Source organism: Cydia strobilella, chromosome 15 (assembly GCF_947568885.1).
Source record: "Cydia strobilella chromosome 15, ilCydStro3.1, whole genome shotgun sequence".
Classification (NCBI taxonomy): Eukaryota; Metazoa; Arthropoda; class Insecta; order Lepidoptera; family Tortricidae; genus Cydia; species Cydia strobilella.
Window position 1 is genome coordinate 6,909,496 of NC_086055.1, and position 22,899 is coordinate 6,932,394.

General features: G+C 37.6%; 5 protein-coding genes across 7 annotated transcripts in view; 2 read left to right on the forward strand and 3 right to left on the reverse strand.

Annotated features, from left to right (window-relative positions):
- The window catches only part of LOC134747891 (uncharacterized), a 26,452-nt gene extending 22,025 nt beyond the window's left edge, over positions 1–4,427 (reverse strand). The window contains exon 1 of the mRNA XM_063682566.1: positions 4,374–4,427. Within this exon, the coding sequence (XP_063538636.1) occupies positions 4,374–4,391 (18 nt within the window). The 5' untranslated portion in view covers positions 4,392–4,427. The remainder of the gene's footprint in view (positions 1–4,373) is intronic.
- LOC134747894 (transmembrane protein 185B) lies at positions 1,008–9,563 on the reverse strand. 2 transcript variants are annotated; one of them, XM_063682571.1, is made up of 7 exons: positions 9,375–9,563; positions 9,117–9,293; positions 8,754–8,961; positions 8,180–8,315; positions 7,023–7,153; positions 5,713–5,836; positions 1,008–4,711 (listed from the first exon to the last, which is right to left on the reverse strand). In XM_063682571.1, the coding sequence occupies exons 1-7, from the start codon at positions 9,422–9,424 to the stop codon at positions 4,452–4,454; spliced, it is 1,086 nt and encodes a 361-aa protein (XP_063538641.1). In that variant the 5' UTR covers positions 9,425–9,563; the 3' UTR covers positions 1,008–4,451. The 2 variants fall into 2 exon arrangements, with proteins under 2 accessions (XP_063538641.1, XP_063538642.1); XM_063682572.1 differs by having other exon boundaries at positions 8,186–8,315; positions 9,375–9,559.
- Positions 9,564–9,953: 390 nt separating this feature from the next.
- Positions 9,954–11,779, forward strand: LOC134747892 (nedd8-activating enzyme E1 regulatory subunit). Its single transcript, XM_063682568.1, has one exon. It carries the CDS (start codon positions 10,093–10,095, stop codon positions 11,701–11,703), a length of 1,611 nt encoding a protein of 536 aa, XP_063538638.1. The 5' UTR covers positions 9,954–10,092; the 3' UTR covers positions 11,704–11,779.
- A 61-nt stretch (positions 11,780–11,840) lies between these two features.
- On the reverse strand, positions 11,841–14,119 carry LOC134747896 (N-alpha-acetyltransferase 30). The gene is made up of 2 exons (XM_063682574.1): positions 13,109–14,119; positions 11,841–12,327 (listed from the first exon to the last, which is right to left on the reverse strand). The coding sequence occupies exons 1-2, from the start codon at positions 13,808–13,810 to the stop codon at positions 12,163–12,165; spliced, it is 867 nt and encodes a 288-aa protein (XP_063538644.1). The 5' UTR covers positions 13,811–14,119; the 3' UTR covers positions 11,841–12,162.
- A 2,230-nt stretch (positions 14,120–16,349) lies between these two features.
- The window catches only part of LOC134747885 (serine/threonine-protein kinase SIK2), a 63,850-nt gene continuing 57,300 nt past the window's right edge, over positions 16,350–22,899 (forward strand). For both annotated transcript variants that reach the window (XM_063682559.1, XM_063682560.1), the window contains exon 1: positions 16,350–16,979. In XM_063682559.1, coding sequence (XP_063538629.1) covers positions 16,854–16,979 — 126 coding nt within the window. In that variant the 5' untranslated portion in view covers positions 16,350–16,853. The remainder of the gene's footprint in view (positions 16,980–22,899) is intronic.

Sequence of the window (22,899 nt, forward strand, 5' to 3'; positions counted from 1 at the left end):
TTGCCTGTATATTAACAAGTCCGGTAATATAACATCTATTGGACAGCGAATGAGGAGTGCTGCTGCCTTTAGGTCCCTTCCATTTGTTATCCGCATCTATAATCACCTTTGTCATAGCGTAACACACCGTCTCCATTTCCCTACAGTGGTGAAACAATTCTTCTTCTTCACTTGTCTCTTCGCTTATCCATTTCTTATTGACATTGGCTGGCGTTTTAGCCATTTTGAAATAGATATAACTACTTGTATATGACTTTTTTGGGTTAGTTCATTTAAACAGCAGTTTTAAAGGTAAACAAAATATATTTCTGCCGTAGCATGTTGCCACTTGAGGAGCATTTGGGGAACTGTTTACTGCAGGGGTTCGTAAGCTAATCGATGTTCGGAGACGTCGGTGCCATCCTCTGTGGACGTAGCGCCTAAACCCTTGTACGACAACTTTCAAATTATTGTTCGACATTGTAACACCGACCTTGGGTTATGCTTCGTGAATTGCAATTAACTTTGAAAAGCTGCGTTTACACTAGAAAATACAAAAAATAATTTTAAGGCTGAGGTGCATAAAGTGATGTTTTAGATTGCTGTGTCTCTATTTTATTTTAGTGGACATAAAGGCTTTTTCGCTTTGTTGTTAGTCTGTTGTTTTTTTCTTCGGGTTTTGACCTATTGTGTATTATTATGATAATACTCACCAGACCTTCTAATAGCATGAGTTGCGTTCTCTCGCGCGAGTCTATGCTAGAAAGTCGCGCGCGAGAACGCAACCCAGGCTTTTTGCTGTAAATCTGAAATGTTTTTCACTCATGTAAAATATAATAGTACATTTCGATGCTAGTGCGGAAAGTATGTCATTACTTCACGAGTACGTTACAAGTGAAGAAGTACTTAGTGAAGAAGTCAAGGTTTACCACACAAGGTAGCTTCCAAAACGGGTTTTACGTAATCTCTTTGCTTCAGATATCCATAAAATTGATTCACGACAACTAATCGCAATAAAAATACTACAATTTCATGTACAATTTTATTTATAACCCTGATGAACATAAAATAGATGTTGATTGTATGACAGTAACAAAATAATCTTAAAATCTTGAACGAATTTAGTTATGAAGGAAGAAGTATATATCACAGAAAAATAATATGTATATAATTAAACGTACGAGTACATTATTTTATAAGTAAACATAATAACTAATATTGTCATTTGAACATCGATATTTAAATTTAACGGCAGATATACAGTGTATTGTATGTTATAATTATTATGATTGGGCTCAAAAGTAGGTAGTTCTACGAACTACTACTAATATCTTTAGCACCTTTTTTTTATGAATGGATGTTTGACCTGCTGTAGATTAGTATGTGCACTTGCCAAAAATTGGCAAATTTAATACCACTTGTTCATTCTAACTTATTTCAAATAATCAAGGAAATTCTGCAAAAATTAGTTGCCAACGACCAGGGTGCATTAGGTGCCAATAAAAATATATGTTAGTATTGTTTTGACGACCGGTCTGGCCTAGTGGGTAGTGAGCCTGCCTGTGAAGCCGATGGTCCTGGGTTCGAATTCCGGTAAGGGCATTTATTTGTGTGATTAACTCAAATATTTGTTCCTTAGTCATGGGTGTGTTCTATGTATATAAGTACGTATTTATCTATATAAGTATGTATATCGTCGCCTAGCACCCATACTTAGTATAAGCTTTGCTTAGTTTGGGGCAAAGATAGATATAACTCCGTAATAGATGGATAGTCTTAAGGAAAAAACGTGCCTCGAAAATCACGAAAATTTGATTCTCGATCAGATGGCGCCACTAGTTTTGCCCTACTCTCGTATAGAGGGCGTTGACAGTTTCGTTTGTTATTTATAATTTTAAGGCATATCAATAAAAGAACATGGGTCAAATTCATATAAAAATAATTAATGCAAATAAAAAAATCATTTATCCATATTTAAATATGAATGGGGTTGGCAACTGTGAAAGGTTGCATAGATAGCGCCATCATAGCTTGCCCTTTTTTCTATGAGATTTGGCAAAAAAAACTGACTCAATTCTAGGGATTGACAGGGCAAGCTATGCTGGCGCCATCTGCTAAATATTACGACGGTCCAACTCCACTGTGTCAATTTTTTGTTTTATTAATGGAATTTTATGCCCAAATCTCATAGAAAAGGGGCAAGCTATGATGGCGCCATTTATGCAAACCTTTGACAGTTGCCAACCCCATTAACAAAGGTACCGAGAGAAAGGGGTCGTGCAGCTAAAGCATAAATCTGACGAGACGTTTTTATGGTGTCATTTAGGGCGTGTCGGTGTCACGAATGGCCTCTTGTCACGATATAGGGTCTGAGGCAAGGTTCAAGAAAGTTTTTTTCATTATTAGTGACATCGCAAATATTTTAGGGTAGTATTACACCTGTCCAATATCTTTGTCCAATGTGTATTTTGTCTCACATTTTGCTTAATGAGAGAGTGAGACGCAATGACATTGGACAAAAATATTGGATAGATGGAATACCACCTTTAGTCATGCCATGTCGCGAGTTGTCTTCATAACAAGTTGGATTAGCGTCAAGGCGTTACAAAGCAATGTTAGTATTACTTCCGTAGGCGTAGGTTTTGAAAGACTTTTGAAAGGACTACTTAATTTAAGCTCTTACAAAAAATAATGGATAGGTTGATCTTGATATGTGTCGCATGTTTCCAAATTGACGCGGTTGTAAACTTTTTAGTATTTATTTTAAAAGGAAATTCATTTATGTAAGAAATATTGAGTTTTAGTACTTTGAAGCCAAAAAATAGTTATTAACTAACCTTGCAAAATAACGATTAGTTAGATATTCTTTTATACCAAATCATTACTATAATCATTTAAACACTTATCAAAAAGCTGCAGGGCAAGAAAACTATGTAGGTATACATCAGGCTTCACATAAAGCAGCTACCTTTAGTTATTTAAAATAAGAACTAGTTTCGATAACCGAGGTAAAAGTATGCAGTCACAACAATATTGAGGCACAAAAACTTAGTGATTAAAAATTATGTTTCACCAAACTAAGGTTTGGCTCATAGACATAGTACCTATATGCACCAATACTTTATGTACATTATTGCTAATCATCTAAGCGCGAATTTTCATTAAAAATAACAATATGCTTATTTACAGTTTTATATGAGTGGTGTATTGTATGAGTAAATATATCTGTATAAAAGAATAGATGTATGTTAGTGTGTATAAGGCCCTTACCTAATGGTAAAAAGCAGTTAGAATTACCAGTAGTACCTTTAATTATACAAGGTATGTTCTAAAACTTATATTAGTGTTTAAGCTGAGATACTGTCATGACGAAACGTAAAAAAAAATACATTGTCCATAGCCCCATTAAATAACTACAACAACATTTTCAACTAAACTTATCTGTTAACATTGAATTAGTCACATTTCTACTCCCATCTATAACTATTTCTACAACAATATTTTTACCAAGTTATATTGTACAATCAAGTGAATCAAGTGTGCTACTTTTTTTTTAATAACAATTAGTACGCACAATGGTTTCCAGTGTTATTATCGTTTATTTTAGATATGTGTGCGTGACGACTACATTACACACAATATTGTAGAATATGTAGATTACCTCTCTGCTGTAAGGTCTCGGGTGCACTCACTCACTGAAATATTTTAATAGTGTCTGTGAATACTGTGCAGGAAAAAGAGACACGCGTATAGGCCACAAACTTGTAAGCGCTTTGGTTGTTATTTACTGTAAGCTTGTATGTGAACAATATTGAAATATAAATATCACTTTATATTGATATCTGTGGACTAAACAGCAAAAAAACTAGAGATTGACCCTCAAGACCTGATATTTTGAGATAAAAGGTTTTACCAGAAAAAAAGAACATTTTGTTAAACTGTTCCTGACAACAAAGTTTAAAGTTAAATTAACATCAAACTTAACAATACGTTCAAAATTGCTTATAGTACAACACTTACGATGAAGTGTCTTCATTCAGTTTTCTTATTAATATGTTTTAAATTTTTATACAATCCCTTACAAACAGGACAACATAGATTCTATTTAAATACTTTTTGAATGTCCCGACTAGTTAAAATTGCCTATACATACATTTTCAGTCAATTCTTAAAAATATTAAAATATCAAAAGAATTCGCAATTGATTTGTCTTTGTGCTATTTCTATAAATGAAAAATATATAGCCGGTCAAACAACTTTGAAAGTAGAAAAAGGCGCGAAATTCAAATTTTCTATGGGCCGATTATCGACACTTCGCACCTACATTTTTTAAATTTGCCGCTGTTCTACTGACGAATATGGCTTGACAGACTTTATTAAAAAAGAAGACTTACATTACTTCTCCGCACCATGAAAACTGAACAGCTATACCAAAGCCCAAATTGGGACACAACTTCACTAAATTTGAAGCGTCAATCAGGCATATCTATACTAGTCACAGGCACTACAGGTTTCATTGCTTCATTCTTCTTCTGATTCTTATGATTTTTATTTTCTTTGACTTTCTTTGTGTCTTCGTCCCGGTAAGGTTCCTGTGTGACCGGGGGCTCGGTAGGGACGATGTTAGAGCCCCGATTTACGTTGTTGTTGTAGGCAATGTTGGCGTATTCTTGGAGGAGTGGGAACACTGACAGGAGGAACTGGCAAAAGTCTTTCCTGATGCCAAACCACCCTGGAAAGAAAAGTTTACAGGTAGAAGATGATGCCAAGAAGGATTGAAACTTTTCTTAAGAAACCTCTATACTATACCATAGAAATTAAGACCAACATTGTGCTACAGTAATCACATGGACTCGAAAATTAACAACAGGGGGGTATTACTGCAATTTTTTTTTTTTTTTTCAATTTATTTAGGTAAACAAACAATCACTACAAGGGAAACTTAAATATAGTAGTTTTAACACTATTTACAGTATGTGTGACCAACACCGTTCACCACTTAATAAATACAATAATTTTGATTATTCGGAGCTTATATACAACTGGAGCTTAAGGCTCCGGGAGACATTGATAAAAGAAAATATAAGTGTTCTGCCGTCAGAGAGCACCACTAGCTCATATTTTAAACCATAGATAGAGTAACTTATAAATGCCTTAAACAGTTTTTTGAGGAGTATTTACTATGACATTGATGCATCAAGGTGGTTTGCCTACCGCGAAATGCGAAATTTCGATTTTAGTGTTTCGCAATAGGCCCTCAGAATGTGCTAGTGGCGCCCCCTACGCAGAGTTTTGCGTAAGATCCCCTATTGTGTTGTTAATTCTTAAGAAAGGTTTAAAGAGGCCCACTGAATATCAGTCTGCCGGACGATATCAGCCTGTCAGTTCGAACAAAAATTTGACAGTTCCGAACAACCGACAGGCCAATATCGTCCGGCGGACTGGTAATCAGTGGACCCCTTTACGCCTTCCAGGCCCTAAACAGTGTAATTGCCAATGTAATCCCAGAAACGGTGCATTATCACATGAATTCCTTTCCCAGGGGCATCCTCATTGGGATGAGCTGGTTTCCCGGAAATGTTCGTATTAACTTTTTGGTATGCGCCGGGGTTTGAATTCAAACCAATCACCTCCAATTTTGAAGTCTCAGGCCTTACCGCTCAGCTATATGTGCTCTAAATAAATAGTGAGCCTTATTACCATGGACTAAGCTTGTGTATAATGGAGACTTACATTTGTTACCTCCCTTCGAGCTAAATGACATGACGATGAGCGTAGCAAAACCCACGAAGAGCGGGCTAGCGACTACCGTGTACGACAACTGCATGCCGTCGTCCAACTTGTTAGTTAGCAGCACCTGTGAAACAACAACATTTGAAAACGTTAGGTATAAGTTCTACAATTTATTGGATAACAACTCTTGCTGAACAGAAAATTTCATTAAAATATTATAGTCTTCATATTCTCAAATGATTTTTTCGCCTAAGACAGTAATCTGTTAAACAAAAGCCATTGTCTCTATTGTGACGGGCTCTAAGCTTCCAACTATGGAGTGTAGAAGTAAAAGGAGGAAAATCTCTATATGTGAAGTGTCCATCAAAAAACAGTAAATAGGCGGCGCCACCATACACCGAAGTACTTGGAAGTACCTAGACCATACACCTAGTATTTTATGTAGATATGCGCCCTAGCGTCCGTGAGGGACAGAACATACGCAATGCGACTAAATTAAAAATACGTTTTCACATTCCTGACAAGATACCAAAAACAACCTACGTAATTTGGTCGGGTTATTTGTTGCCCCCTCCCCCATTTCATCTCTCCATTATTATTACCTCTATGGTTCATGTCATAGAGTCTCCTATATATTACAATACTCTTTGGTCCCAGAGCCTACCTAGCGCCACCGGAGAGATTAGGAACTATAATTTACAGCTGAAAGCTGGTCACTTTTGCAACAGTTCTGCCATTAGAGATAGTCGTCCTTTCTATATCATCCATACTTCCAACCTTGGCACGTGGCACGTCAAATACCACCGACCGAACCACATTACCAAACCGTGTTATCTTTAGTTGAACTTTAGTACTATCGCGATTCAGTTGCTTTTTAAACGGCATTGTTGCTTTGACGTGCCACGTGCCAAAGTTGGAAGCTTAGAGCCCGTCACAATAGAGACAATGGCTTTTGTTTAACAGATCACTGTCTTAGGGGAAAAAATCATTTGAGAAGATGAAGACTACACTTTTTATGTTTTTCAACTAGTTCCAACTGTCTTAGTCTGTCAGCGGTCTCTCTAGACTACGTATCTCTATACCTAGATATCTTTATTGGCAACCAAGTACCTTTGTATTTTGCATGCCAAGTTCGACCCACTTCCCCGTTTTCAATGGTGGTCATTTATTTTCCTTCCAATTTTATGGTACCATCAACCTGATCTGATGCTGGCGACCGAACGTCGCCAACATAAAACAAATGGTCAACGAAGGCGGGGACAGATGGAAAACACCTAAAATCAATGTAGACATGAATAGTAAAGACTTACCAGGAACACCAGGATGGGTATAACAGTGAATGTGTACGCAAGCGCGGCGTGAAAGCTGCTGCGGCGTTGCTGCACGTTAGCCTCCGCCGTGCGCAGCAGCATGCCCGCGAAGATGATGCTGTACAGCACCCCTGCAATACAATACAAATATTCTTTATTGCATACCAGTAACAGAAGAAACAGTTTACACAACTTAAGCATAAGGATTATAGCTATGGTCGACAACAGGCGGTCTTTTCGGTAATGTAAGCACACGTGTATTCGTATTTTAGTGTGCGTCTGACATGCCATCATCTCGGGCTGGTTTTAGAGTAACACTGATCATCAGCCCAATATGTATGATGATCAGGAAGCGTTACAGATTAACGCTGACAGCTTAGCCTCACATCTTTTCTCTGTATACTCTAACGTCTTGGCCACGAAAAGCCCGCTCCGAGCGGACGCTTGACGCTGACGCGGACCGCCAAACATTGGGTAAAACAAATGAATGAGGCGTCAGAGCGGCATTCGGGCTAGGATTTTATATCTCTGATACAAAATGGCACCTTGATTGTCTCAATTTGTCTAAACTGATCTGTCATTTTTAAGGTTCCGTACCCAAAGGGTAAAAACGGGACCCTATTACTAAGACTCCACTGTCTGTCACCAGGCTGTATCTCATGAACCATGATAGCTAGGCAGTTGAAATTTTCTCAGATGATGTATTTCTGTTCAACAAATACTATAAAGTATGGAAACCCTCGGTGGACGAGTCCGTCTCGCACTTGTCCGGTTTTTGTATCTAGGATCATCATCATCAACACTGTTTATAAACAACTTACAACCCATCGTCACATGGCGACCCTGCTTATGCTGACTGGCGGTGTGTATCTGCCGTGTTACGCTAAGACAGCCTATGTCCAAAATTATAATGACGTATGTGAAGCAAACTGTAAAGTTGACTTACGTCTTTTTCGTCTAGCACTATGTCTGCAGTCTGGTGTGTAGTGTTTATGCCTTTAGCTTTTCATTGTAGTAGTAGCAATACTCTTGGCATAGCAAGGCAATATAATAAATTTAGATGTTGATTTTAAAATTGTTTGATGTCTAAATATTAGCCTTGCTTTTTGAATTTAATTGCTGTTGCTTCTATGTAAATGAAAAATAAATAAACGTACACTCACCAACAAGGCTCAGACACATCAGAATCCAGAGCGGCACAAACACAACTTCCCAGGACCAGTTGATGAACTCGTCCAATTTCAGCGCCAGGAAGATAAACTGCAGGATATTCACGGCGCAAAACAACTCCAACTAAAATGGAAACATGAAATATATTACATGTTTTATGGAACTAATAAAATGCTAAATGTAATGGATAAATTGTGAGGAAAAGAAGAGATAAATTATGGACTGTAAAAAAAATGCATCGTAAAGCTAAAAACTTCCAAAAACTGTGAACAAAACTAGGGATGTATCGACTAATCGGGATATCCGGCCACATTTGTAGTCGGTGATTAGTCAGCCAAAGAGGCTGATTAGTCGGCCTATTAAGGGGCCCACTGACTATCAGTCCGCTGGATGATATCGGCCTGTCAGTTGCAACAAAAATTTGACAGTTCCGAATAATTGAGTAAATGAAAGGCTTCCAAAGAGGCCTACTTCAAAAGACGAGTGGAACTTGTTGAAACCTAATTATTAGTTAACTTCAATAGTTAAGCCTATTTTTATTTTTATTTAAAATATACAAACCTCATAACTCCGATCATGTCGTACAGACCATATACAAATGGCAATGGATACTATGCTTATAAAAATTAAGGGTATAAAGACTAGTATCCACACATGGCGTTTCACTGAGAGCTGATCGCAGACAAGCAGTTCAAACATGAGCAGGATCAGGTGGATGGCAAGACTGATCAGCATGGCTTTGTAGTGAATGTACGCCTCTCCTTCTAACCTAGAATGTATGTTATTGATATATTAAAGCAAAAACTGTATGGAATATACAAATATAGTGGTTTTATAAAATATTGTTATTGCTATACTGTTTTCATACATTAAGTGGCACTGAGGCCTTAACCTTAAAAATATTACTGTGCTTGAAATAAATACCTGAAGTGAGGGTACTGCCACCAAACGTATGTGCCAACTGTTGCACCAAGCACTACGAGGAATTTCCAAACCCATATCGGGGTAAATACGGCCCAATACGACCATGTTATAGCGCCGTCAAGTTTTAAAGCCAACAACGCCGTAAAAACTAATAAGCAACTGTGCACCACGAATTTGCTGAAACGAAAACATTAAAATAAACAATTAACACTAAGTCACAGTGGATTATCTAAAATGACCAAAATAATTATTATTTACCTAGGATTAAAATCCTGAAATAGCGTTTGTAAATTCATTTCTGTACACATTCATCCGGATATAATTCTCTATCATGTCTTCACTGCTAGTGCACGAATTGTAAGTTTTCATGAAATATATCGGAGTATCGACAGTCGCCGCTTGCTTTGCTCCACTCAAAGAGCATATAATGATTATAATGAATAATCACTACGTGCTCCACTATTCCATTCCACTTTTTTACTTATCCTCTCCCTCTCACGGGATCACCTTCACGCAAAACTTGGAAAGTCAGATAGTTATTTTCCATCTCTGTCGCTCAGTATTGGTCATACCAAATTGTCAGTAGAAAAAAATTTATACTCATCCTTTTCTTTTGGGTGCTAGTACTAGTGTGAGATAAAGATAGTATGATTCTCTTTGTCTATGTTTGAAATTATCCTTTGACAAACTATATTTAAGCCGTAGTTTAAAGCGCTGTAAGTGTAAGAACAACTTCAGAAACAATGAATCAACATTCCTTGCTTGATAGTGAACAGCTATCTTTATTCATACTGTCTCTTGACTTTTGACAGATCATTTTGATTTTGACAACGATTTGCGAATGCGAAGCGAGCGAATTTGTGACTTGCGAGTTGAAGGAAAATTTACTTGGATAACGCTAAAAACCTACAAAGATATTTTTAGTAGAAGTGCATTTTATACTTTCAGTATATAGTCTGTATTCTCTGTAGAAACAATGGCATCTCCATCACCGAAATCTCCTGAACAAAGCGAGAAGAACAAACAATATGACCGGCAACTTCGTTTGTGGGGAGACCACGGACAAGCGGCTCTGGAAAAAGGACATATTTGCCTGATCAATGCTACTGCCTTAGGTACCGAAGTCTTGAAGTCAATAGTCCTTCCCGGCGTGGGCGCCGTTACCATAGTCGACGATTCTACTGTGAGTGAAGAGGACATTGGAAGTAATTTTTTCTTAGAAACCTCAAGCAAAGGCTTAAATAGAGGATCTGAAACATTACGTTTTATCTTAGAATTGAATCCTGCTGTTCAAGGCCATGCAGTCCAGGAATCAACTCATCAATTATTGCAAGCAAACCCTGACTTCTTCAAGTCTTTTACTGTAGTGGTTGCTACTACTCTGGAAGAGAAAACTATTAAAGAATTATCACAGCATTTATGGGATATTAATGTCCCTTTTATTTTGGCGCGGTCAGTAGGCTTCCTAGGCTCATTTAGGATTCAAACAAAAGAACATGCTATCATTGAGACTCACCCAGACAATGAGCAACCTGACCTTCGCCTGGACATTCCATTCCCTGCACTCTCTGAGTACTTGGATAGCATAGATATTGAAGCCCTGGACTTGAAAGACCATGGTCACATTCCGTGGATAGTTATTCTCAATAAAGCTGTGATGAAATGGCAAAAAGCACAGAATGACAATAGATGGCCTATGAGTCGCAAAGAAAAGAATGAAGTCAAGGAAGTGGTTATGGGGTTTATTAGAAAGGATGAAAATGAAATTCCAATTAGGGAGGAGAACTTTGAAGAGGCTCTTAGAGCTATCAACACTGCTTTGCATCCTACATTTTTACCAGTCAACATTCAAGAGCTGTTGTATTGCAGTAATGCTACCAACTTGACAAAAGAGAGTTCACCTTTTTGGATAATGTGCTCTGCCCTCAGGGCTTTTATTGAAGCTGAAGGAAAAAGCAAGCTCCCTCTGAAAGGTGTGCTACCCGATATGACCACTTCTACTGAACATTATGTCAAACTGCAAAATATATATAGAACACAAGCTGCTTTTGAAGCAGAGACTGTGTACAGAAAAGTACAACAAATTGTCAATCAGTTACATTGTGAATGCATCAGTGAAGCTGATGTTAAGCTGTTCTGCAGGCATTCGCGTAACTTGCACCTAATCGCAGGCTCAAACATTGCAAATGAATATCAGATGACTGCCTCTGTTTCTTCATACATCGCCAGGCATTTAGAAGAGCCTGACGTTATGATGGTGCACTACATTCTACTGAGGGCTGCAGAGATGTTTCGCTCGGAGCACTGCAGAGCTCCAGGAGAGTGGGAGCCTGAAGGTGATATTGCAAGTTTAAAAACATTTGTATCAAAACTGCTTACAGATGTATCATGTTCTCCGTTTTCCAAAGATGATCATGTCCATGAAATGTGTCGTTATGGTGGAGCAGAAATACACAGTGTGTCTGCTTTTATAGGAGGCTGTGTAGCCCAGGAGGCTATCAAGATTATAACAAAGCAATACAAACCAGTTAATAACACTTTCATTTATGATGGAGCTTCTACTAGTACTGCTACATTTACTTTCTGAAGTGGCAAATAAAAAGATTAAAAAACGAAATATGGATTCATTTATCTGTCTGTTACAACCTCAGTAATGCTTTTTTAGAATACTGAAAATATTAAATAGGTTTAGTAAAAGGGAACATGAATAAATACCAATAAACCATAATTCTTCAAAGTTGTGTATTTTAGCTTGGACATTTAACCATTCATTTTAAACCTTTATATGCAAGATATAAAAGAAGACAGATAATTCATTTTATTAACAATTTTTACTCATAAATTATAAACTTATCACAAGACGATAAAATTATTGAAACAAACTATACATTTGGCTAAATCCACAGGCAGACTCAATAGCAGATTACATATAATCAGATTATCGTTTATAGCAGCAGGGTTTCACTTTATCATAGCTATGCCCGAGGTGCAGCCTCCAGAATTATAAACACAACATTGAGAACATCCCATTGGTTACCTACAATTTTCACCTTAACCATAGCTTCAACCGCAATGCGTCCACACCGTTGAGGTAATATCTAAATAAACGCTTGTCACGCACAAACCCCAAATTCTCATATAGCATGAGGGCAGGTTTGTTGGTAATTTCAGTTTCTAATACTACTTCATCTGCATTGTCATTAATCATTGCCTGAAAAAAAAAATGAAAATATATTGTTATTATTATAGAATTTTATACCTATTATTCATAAATGCGCTACAAGCCTCTATTAGCTATTAATTGTTTGTCTTTACTTATTATGTATTTATAAGAAAAGGATAGAACATAAATTAACTAATAAAGTTACATGAATATAGGGGCTAAAGTGCAACTACTGTATCCTGATTGTAGATGTTCGAGGTAAACATACAATCAATTATGTGTGAATTAATTTGTATTAAAAGTTCATAAATACAGTCTGACAAGAAATTGTAGAAATTAAAAAGTGGCAATATTGTAGTGTCAGCCCGTTTTCTTAGATTTAATTGAAAGGGACAACAGTACAGTTGCCACTTTTTAATTTCTACAATTTCTTGTCGGACTATAAGTCTTGCGGAATCTTATTTTGAACTTATGTAAGATAAAATACAATGTTGTGTAATATTAACTCAATTAAAATTTCAGGTTCGTCTGATCTAACCTCGGAACAATAGGACAATTCTCATGCAAGAATTGGCTTCTAATTATAAGTGATCGGGGATTTGGTTGCGTATCCATACAAAAATTTTTGTATGGATACGCAAAGCGTGTAAAGAATATGTTCAGTAAATATTTGCAACAAAAGGTCCAAATTACAGTAAATGGCATTGATCCAATTGATTCATGTAACAAGACTAGCAAACCATACATAACTAATTGAAGATAAGACTTGCAAATTTACAATGGGAATCTAATAACTACAATGGGAATCCAATCAGAATTATTACCATACCTGTATTGCTTTTCGTACCAGTCTCGAACCAATTCTCTTATTCCTGTATTTTTCATCCACAGCTAACATAGCAATGTATCCTCTTTTCACCACATTCCGATGCATGTCTAGCTTACATACAATGGCACCAATACATTTCCCATCATCTGTGGCTAAGAAACACAGCTTAGGCCAGTTATGTATAAAATATCTATAAGTGTAGATTGAGTAGGGTTCAGATAAATCCTTCTGTATGACTCTCATGATTTCAGGCATTTGTAGTTCGGACTCGTATGATATGATGTCGATCTCACCTTGCGTGGATTGACCTTGCTGGTGGAACGTGTTTTCAAGGTTCCCCACGGTCGCTACTAAGGCGTTTCTGTCCACGTCCGATCCACACGGCTCCCTGCTCTCCCCATTGCTAGCGTCGATTGATTGTATACTATTTACATCTCTCACGTCTTCGACCGCACTGGCCTTGTCGACCGACTTGTCCTCTTTAGAGTGATCACTTGTACCATTTGTTAGGTTGCTATTTATGTTGTTAACATGTAAAGTACTAGCTAACGCCGCACTTAAATTCTCTTCGTTCACTATTCTTACCTCGTCAGTCGTTTTAGAAGGCGAGTTATCTTTGGCGGTTTTATTTTTGTTTTTCGTGCTCGTCGATTTTAGACTATTCTTGACGTTTTGCACGTTATCGTCAGCGAGTTGATTCATATTGACGTATTCTACGATATTTACACATTCACACGATTTATAGCTTCAAATAAGTTTCCAAGGGCTGAAGTGATTATACAAATATATTTTTCTTGCCAAAATTACAGAAGAGTATCACCGACATCTTGGTACCTATCTATCACTCCAATAATATAGACGAACTGACAGTACCAAAACTGTTTAATATATTTGAATACAATTTTATAAAGAAAAGTATTCAAATTTAAATAAAAAATACGAAAAATTTATTGAAGATATCTGAAATTTATAACAAATCTTAGTAAACTTGCGCCCTTCACACATTGCAAAAGACAGTGTTGTCATCCCTAAAAAATTGTATACTTTTTAAAAACATTTTTGTACAAAAACTATTCGAACTACCGGTAAAACCGCCGCTAGTGCAAAATATATAGCCGGTCAAACAACTTTGTCAGTAGAAAAAGGCGCGTAATTCAAATTTTCTATGGGACGATAACCCTTCGCGCCTACATTTTTTGAATTTGCCGCTTTTTTCTACTGACGGAAATGGCTTGACAGATTATTTGTCACAAGTCAATTTTTTTTTTGCATTTTTTTTAACCCTAGAAATGCAAAAAAAGTGCGAAAATGGGGTTGGCCGGTCGAAATAATTAGCAGATGGCGCCAGCATAGCTTGCCCTGTCAGTCCCTAGATGAAAAGGGGCAAGCTATGATGGTGCCATCTCTGCAAACCTTTGACAGTTGCCAACCCCATTGAAATTGATAAAAATCTGGGATTATAAATCTCATCAGTCATTTACAATACTCACTTCGTGGTTTGTTTTTTGGGTTCCGTACCCAAAGGGTAAAACGGGACCCTATTACTAAGACTCCGCTGTCCGTCCGTCTTCTGTCTGTCCGTCTGTCACCAGGCTGTATCTCATGAACCGTGTAGATAGACAAAACGGATATAACCAAACGGAGTAGCCATTAGCACTAGTGTTCCTCTCTGTCGAAAACAGTCGGCCAATGGTCATACACAATGTATGGACTGACGTTTATCTGACATGGCTATTTTGACGTTCCCCTCCCCCGCAAAAATTGGCACTTTTTTGTACAGCAAATTACAGACAAGGCGTCTCCGTTGGTTATATCCTCCAAGAGCTAGACTAGCTCAAGACTAGCTAGACAATTGAAATTTTCAGATGATGTATTTATGTTGCGGCTATAACAGGCTATAACAACAAATACTAAAAACAGAATAAAATAAATATTTAAGTGGGGCTCCCATACAAAAAACGTGATGGCAATACTAATACGGCGCGAAGCCGCGAACGCGAGTGTGGAGCCTAGTGCAGCGAAGTAGGCTCCACACTCGCGATTCACGCATGAGTGTGGAGGGCCCTAAAGAGTAAAGTAAGTATAATATATTATAGGTAAAGAGAGCCCACTTGAAGCATTGCACTTTCAGGCGCATTTTTCATTGAATGATGAAACACCGAGGGATTGTGATTGAAAATAATTTATTATTTATTATTATGTTAATAATATACGGAATACCTCTAGGTAATTCGTATTTTTTGACATTTAGGTTTTTATTATAGACTAGTAGAACGTAGTGATTATATGCTCTTTGGACTAGTATTTTTTTATACACTGGTGTTTGACGATCCTTTTGTCAAATTCTTATTATTAAGTTTGACATATCTATAATAATTGAATGTTTTTAAGAATAATAATAACTGCATCAATAAATTGCTCTGATATTTAGATTAAGGTAATATTTAAAACTTGACAATTTAAAAGTGCTCAGCTTGTTGTTAGGCCTATTTGAATAAAGAATATTTTGACTGACTGACTTTGTCTGTCGTGCTGGTCGTGCAGACGGTTGTTTGGTGTTTCCTTTAGCCTAGAGAGAAGATGGTTGGGGTGTGTAAATTTATATCACATATTCGCATGGCCATTTCGCTTGGCCATCGTGTAGAGGATCCATAACCGTAACATCAAATATCGACTGTTAACTTGTATAACTAACTACTTACTTGACGAAACGATGATGGTGGTAATTAATTAAGGTACGTAGCTGTACATGCTACCTACGCTACACCATACACCTCGGTTATTTTTTAGTCTGTCGATGGAATACGAAGTGGATGCAAAAGAGCCTAGCCCGAGGAAGTGCCGACTGTCTAATTAACTTGGAGAAGCCACCTCGTTACATCAAGCAGTAGGAAAAAAATATGAACCGAAACCGTTGAACTCGTTGAAGACAAACCATCCGAGGTGAGAAATGAAGTGATTACCTATGATTACGGTCCTCAAACACGTAGGACAGACTTAAGAAGAAGAATAAGATTATTGAAATCAAAAATTGGATGCTATAATAGTGAATTAGGTATCAATATGTAACTACGTAGTACATTTTACGTGCATACCTACCTACCCGAAAAGGTAGGTAGGACACGCGCTGTCGTGCTGACGTCACGCAAAGTAATATGGCGGGCGGCTGAAAGCGCGCGCGTGCCGCAGCGCCGCAGGTTGCTCGGCTCGGCGGTCGCTCGCCGTGTGTTCAGCTCAGCGTTCAGTTCAGCGGCCGAGTTCAGTACCCGGTTGACAGCCGGCCAGGCGGCGGCGTCACGCGCTACTCAAACTGTTTGAAACGCGCGCCGCCTCTTGCGCGATTTATAATCTAAATCAATTTTACACAAAACTCTACTGTATTTAAAATCTGCTAAATGTGAGAGAGGACTCGTATGGTCCCAAAACAATTTCCATGGAACATCGAACAGTTGCAATAATATATCTTTTATACGATTTACTTTACCAATGAATAACAACAATACCGTGCGTAACGTTACAGCAATGATCAAATACCTACGTATAATGCAATTTACTGAATGACGTTAAGTAAATACGATCTGCTAGTGAGAGCTTTACTTCTGCTATGAGCGGTAGCGAGGCTTGGAGCTGGCTAAACAACAAAAGTGTTTTATAGTATTCAATGAACTGGAGTACTAATAGTATTATGACACATTTTGGATTTCTAGTGAGGTGTTGAGACTATAGTGTTTAAAAAAAATCAACAATGGCGGACCGTGAACGTCCTACTAAAACCCCCATTAGGGTGGGATTTTATGATATAGAAAGGACTATTGGCAAGGGTAATTTTGCCGTGGTTAAATTAGCACGACATCGAATAACGAAGACTGAGGTGAGTAAACATCGCAGCTGATCTAGATTATCTCTTATCTACTATTGCTCTACATGTCTAAACCTATTTACTTATTGGATGCAATCATCAATTTCACCGTCAAGTACCTAGTTTGCATCATGTATATCCATGTAAACATCAATAAACGGTCAGAAGAACATACCTACACATTACACATCTGTAACACATAGGTAGGTAGGTATAGTCACCTGCAATTAGTATATATTATTATAATATGTTACTCTTCGAAGGCTGCAAAAATATGTGCTCTACAAATAAGATCGTGTCAGATATAGTGGAAGCCGTACAAGCCCAATTTCAATGAAAAACCGCAAATCGATGTACAGTTTAGCCATTTGGCATTGGCACACGCATACTCTATTAGGTCAAAACAAATTTTTGACCCGCAAGTTCCTAAAAAAAAATCCCAAAAGGCTGTCATTTTTTGTTTGTAAAAAAAAGATTTTTTCAAAAACCTATCGTGTGTGGTAACATATGAAAAGGTTTTTTGACGTGATTCTAAAAATATACCACATAATTACATTTCAGCCATTTTATTTAAACTACAAGAAAAATAATTTATAAAACATACCTAGTTTGGGGTTTGGGCTCCTCCAGATACGATATGGCTGATTTTTTTTGTACAATATACCACAAATGATACGTGATATTCTGATATCTAACCCCAAGAAAGCAATTTTGAAATAATTTCATTTAGTGGGTTAAAGTGCCCTAATTCCAGCCACCCCCCTAATACCAGCCACCTGCATTAATCGTTGAATAAATTTATGCATAGTGGGCCGTAAAGATACATTTGAGGACATGGTGTTTTTTTCACTTGCTTGCTTGTTTGCTGTGTCGTTTAACTCGTTTAGTTCCACTTTAGTTCGTTTTATTTTTCATTAGAAAACAATCTTGTCGTGGCTTTTTAATGAAAATTACGGAAAAAAGCTGTTTTATTCTACATGACAATAACCAACCTGTTTTTCATAGTGCCTAATACGACAAAAAATCCACCAACACCAAAATAATTGACGCCAAAAATGGCAATTTTGAGGGCCTTTACAGAGAATGACATGAAAACGGAAAAATGGTCCCGGAAAAGCCTCGGTTTAGTTGTATCGAGATAGAAGGAGCATATGTAGAAAAATAAATTAGTCAGAATAAAATATCTTTGTTTTTTCGTCTTCATTTCGGAAACTTATGAACCCGCCCTCGTACATACACTAAAGGCACTTTTGATTTTAATCGAAACTTGAGTGAACTGCACTTGGTTAATAGACATACGCAATAAAGAAATCAATGTGGGTCACAATAACACTTAACAGTAATGTAACTATCAACCTACTCCTATTTATTCATATGCGTATGGAAAGTTACTATTGTTTAATCCAGACGCCTATATGTACTCGTATAACATTAATTGGTCCAAAACTTACATATTATCCTGTACTTACATTTTAGGTTTAAAAAATGTTTTTCTACTCGTCGACTGTAATGGTATTATTATTAAAGGTTGAATTAAGATTTCGTATCTCTCTTCTTAGTCGTACACTTGACAGAGTGGTCGTGGTCATGTCACGGTCGATTTCATGGCAGATCTTGTGATCCGTCGCCATGTGGCTCTGTTTTTGGTGGTGGGAGCAATCGTTGACTGTATTTCCTGTGATGGACTTAATGAGGTCTGTCCATCGTGTTGGGGAGCGGCTACGTGATCTTTTGCCTTCGACTTTCCCTTGCACTACCAAGCGTTCCATGGAGACCTCGTTACGAGTGATGAGTCCAAAAAATTTGAGGATTCGCAGTTGCACAGTACGAAGCGTTGGTACGGTGCGCAGTCCATGGGATTCTGAGCATGCGTCTCCAACACCACATTTCCAGCGCGTCAATCTTGCGACGGTCTTGCATCCTCAGCGTCCACGTTTCAGCTCCGTATAATGTCCTCCTCGCCGTGTCCGACGACGGCGACTCCAACTGTTTTTAATGGGGAACATGGAACGTTCTAATGTGGCTTTCGAAGCCAAACTTGGTTTTGAAGATGCGATTGCATTCGCAATGGAGCTGGCCGGCTGAGTTGTAGGTGTAGGTATACGAAGGCTTCGGCCGCGTCTTACGGAGATGGCGCTTAGCATCCAAGTCTTCTAAGTGCCGCTGCTCGTATTGCTCTGCTCTGCGGTCTTTCCAAATCTTTGTGAGTTTTTCGACCGAGGATCTAGTCACGGCGCAACGTCTCCGAATCTCATCTTCGCAATTCACAACCTCCGGTGTTGGTGATCGTGGAGCCCAGGTACACGTAGCTACCAACGACTTCGCATCCTGCTATATTTTGGACGCCTGGTTGGTTGTTATTGGCACGGTCTATGATCAACATTTTAGTTTTGTCACGATTGATTGCCCGTTCAAAATCCAGCGCTGTGGTCTCTAGGAGCTTTTGGTTAACGCTAGGAGGGTCCTATCGTCGTAAGATTTCGTATACCAAACTATAATTGCGTACTTTTCATGTATGGGCTCCCAACTCAACTATATATTCATTTCGATATGCTGTAGTCAACTATAAAAAAATTGACCAGTCACGTGCCGCCGCGCCCCCATAGAAAAGACTAAACGGGCAACAATAGTCGCGCGTTGATGTCTTTTGTACTACATTTTTGTAGTACCAATTTTCATTAATTATTTAGGTTTTATAGTAAAAAAAGTATTATTTTAGATGACTCGTAGAAAATGTATTGTATACAATAGTGATATAATCAAGCTTTTCAATCTAGTACCTCACTTAGGCACCTCAACAAACTCAGTTTCGTGCCTAAACACGATAGGTACTCTACTGAAAGGCTCTCTATTATATCACTATTGTATAAAATACTATTTCGCTCCATCCTAGTTTGTGGCTACTTGCTACACACTTTCTTTCATCTTCTGATTTATATCTCTGCACTTATCAAAATATTTTCATTGTTAGCAACAAGCCAACAATTGGCAAGCAAATGACACAATACTGGTTTCTACTTTCAAAGCACGCGAATCTAAGCAATACGCAATTTCCCACTTCCTACATTATAAACCGGGTTTTATGCAACTTACTTAATTGAAGAGGCAATTGGTCTGGCGTTGTGTTATGTTGCACTTTTTCGCCAAATTGCTTATTGCCTTATTAGCTATTTCCTTTCCGTTGTCCCCTTTATACTTATTACCGAGGGAAGTGTTTCTCGGGCGTGGAAGCACCGAGGTTTAAGCCTTTCACTTGGTAGATCAAAATTTGCTGTGATACTTGTAAAATAGATGTCCTCAATTTTGATATAGTCCAAAACTACCTACGTTGAGACTGGTTTTAGGCGTTGATGTAAATCACAGGAAGAAAGTAGAAAGAAATTTCATTTCCTTAACTTCCGGAACACAAGAGGGTATCTTGAAGAGACAGCTTATGTTTTTTTCCATGTGCCTGATAACATGCTGAGATGAGGCCATTTCGTGGCACTTTCCTCTTTCTATTTTTAGAACCTACTTATTTTCTTGTATGTAAATTGACTCGTTTGTGTTTACGATTCAAAATATTTCTATTCTATAACAAATCAATAATATGATAAAGGTGTAACATAAATTAAACGAAACGTGGGGAGTAAGAAAGCCGTCATACTTTAGTTTAAAAATGACCTGACCTAGGTATGTCGCTTTCATTGATTTCCGTTTATGATATAATATAATATAATATAATATAATATTCATTCCCCAAAAGGAAATACGGACATTACTAAACGGACAAAATAATTATTCATCTCTAACGGTCACCTTGCTGGCATTTCCTCGTCTAAAATTTATTACATGAAACCTCATCAGTAATGCGGACTTATAAATAACTTATACGTAGTTTGAGCTGTTAAGTAAATACATTGTAAGAACTTTATTAATCAACGTATGTAAATAAACAGATTCCGCTGACTTCCGACCGTTTCGACTTCTTCCTTATTCAAATCGTATTTGTATTCAGAGATTGCATCAGTTGAATACTTCCTGAGAGAAAGATACAAATCTCATGATGAGTAAGAATTTCCGTCGTACGTATGTACCTACTCATCGAATAAAAACAAATGGTCGATACGAAAAATAAAACAGTTGCCAAACAACTTCAGATAAAACAATATTGTCAATATTGTTGACCTTAAGATCCGCTTCGTTCGCTGGGGATCAAGACGAGGCGTCGTTAGTTTTATTATATGTAAGATCATTCCAAAATCCCGGGGTGGACGGTGAAATCACGTTCTGTTGCCCTCGACAGCACGATTCGATATTTGGCCCATGGAAATTGTCTATTTAGACGACACATATTTTAGTTCGAAGCAATGTGCCTATCCTCAGGTACTTATAGGATTAGGTACTTATAGGATGTATGTCATCGAGATTTACCTATATGCACAGAGAATATGTGGAATCTTGAAACCAGTTTTAAATCATCATTTGTTTGTGGTTTGGAAAGGAGGTCGAGGCCGAGCTTCAATGCCTTAAATACAAAAGAAGCTGGCAGTATGTTGCGTACATTGACCCCTAATTACCTATTGGAATGGAAAATTAAAGAACGAAGAAAGGAAGAAACATAAACCCTTCCGTATGCAGCGATCCCGACTCGCTTGCGAAAATTGATCGAGATTATTGAACAATGTAATGCACACATGTATTACTTGAAATTGTAGTGAAATCCGTGGAATATTGTAGAAATAAATAATTTAATAAGTAGACTGCACGTTTACACAATGAGATCATAAAGAGAAGTAACAATGACACTTATAAAACATATGAATATAAAAGTACCTACAAATGTCAAAAACCATGACAGTGTATTCATTCTTATTACAAATAATAATAATAAAACCGGCCAAGTGCGAGTCGGACTCGCGCACGAAGGGTTCCGTACCATTACGGAAAAAAACAGCAAAAAAATCACGTTTGTTGTATTGGAGCCCCATTTAAATAGTTATATTATTCTGTTTTTAGTATTTGTTGTTATAGCGGCAACAGAAATACATCATCTGTGAAAATTTCAACTGTTTAGCTATTACGGTTCATGAGATACAGCCTGGTGACAGACAGACAGACGGACAGCGGAGTCTTAGTACTAGGGTCCCGTTTTTACCCTTTGGGTACGGAACCCTAAAAAGGTATAACAGTAATAGGCTACACAATCATGTTCTCTGACCAAGGCCTTCTTAACAAGTAACGTCTACCTACATTTTTCAAGTGAAATGCAATCAATTAAAAATATTAAATATTTAAAATGTTATATTGCATTTTTGCCTTCGTGTGAACGATCCTTATTAGTTAGTTACTCTGGCAAAGCCGCGCGATGTTGCATGAGAGATATCTTCAAATGTAAACCGTGAGATTCTGTCATTAGCGGTACATTTCGAAACATGAGAAAGAGCTATCACTTGTATCAATTGACCTTATTATAAGTCCGACAAGAAATTGTAGAAAATAAATGAGGGCGCCACTTCCTACGTAACTGTCCCATTTTTGACGTAAAATTTGTGACATGGCAACAATTTAGTATGGACATTTTTTAAGTTCTATTTTATTTAATTTCTACTATTTTATGTCGCACTATATGTCGCCATAGAGCGGTAACTACACTAACTACGCAGTTGTTAAAATTTACGGCACTGAAGAATCTTAAGATGGCAATTTCTAATTGGTTGCTTCTGTTTTGATCGTCCGGGAAGTAAATAGAAACGGCAGCGTGATAATGACGTGTAGTTAATGTTTTAATTTTAATAGCCTCGGAGTATCGTTAAGAACTTGGGCGTAATGCGCGTGTACCGCACCGAAGCTTAAAGTGGGTCGTTGGCCGCACGGCGCCGTCCTCGTGAATGAGTCATTTGATGCGTTTTAACTCAGTTTTAGGTCTTAATTCGAGATGCACCGAACACGT

What these genes read in the sequence shown, in the direction of transcription:
- LOC134747894 (XM_063682571.1), bottom strand. Translation starts at nt 9,424, where the DNA reads ATGTGTACAGAAATGAATTTACAAACGCTATTTCAGGATTTTAATCCT. An exon ending in TGGCAGTACCCTCACTTCAG is followed by an intron (nt 8,962 to 9,116) that starts GTATTTATTTCA and finishes CATACATTCTAG; the next exon opens with GTTAGAAGGAGAGGCGTACA. An exon ending in GACATGATCGGAGTTATGAG is followed by an intron (nt 8,316 to 8,753) that starts GTTTGTATATTT and finishes TTTCCATTTTAG; the next exon opens with TTGGAGTTGTTTTGCGCCGT.
- LOC134747892 (XM_063682568.1), top strand. Translation starts at nt 10,093, where the DNA reads ATGGCATCTCCATCACCGAAATCTCCTGAACAAAGCGAGAAGAACAAA.
- LOC134747896 (XM_063682574.1), bottom strand. Translation starts at nt 13,810, where the DNA reads ATGAATCAACTCGCTGACGATAACGTGCAAAACGTCAAGAATAGTCTA. An exon ending in TGGTACGAAAAGCAATACAG is followed by an intron (nt 12,328 to 13,108) that starts GTATGGTAATAA and finishes TTTTTTTTTCAG; the next exon opens with GCAATGATTAATGACAATGC.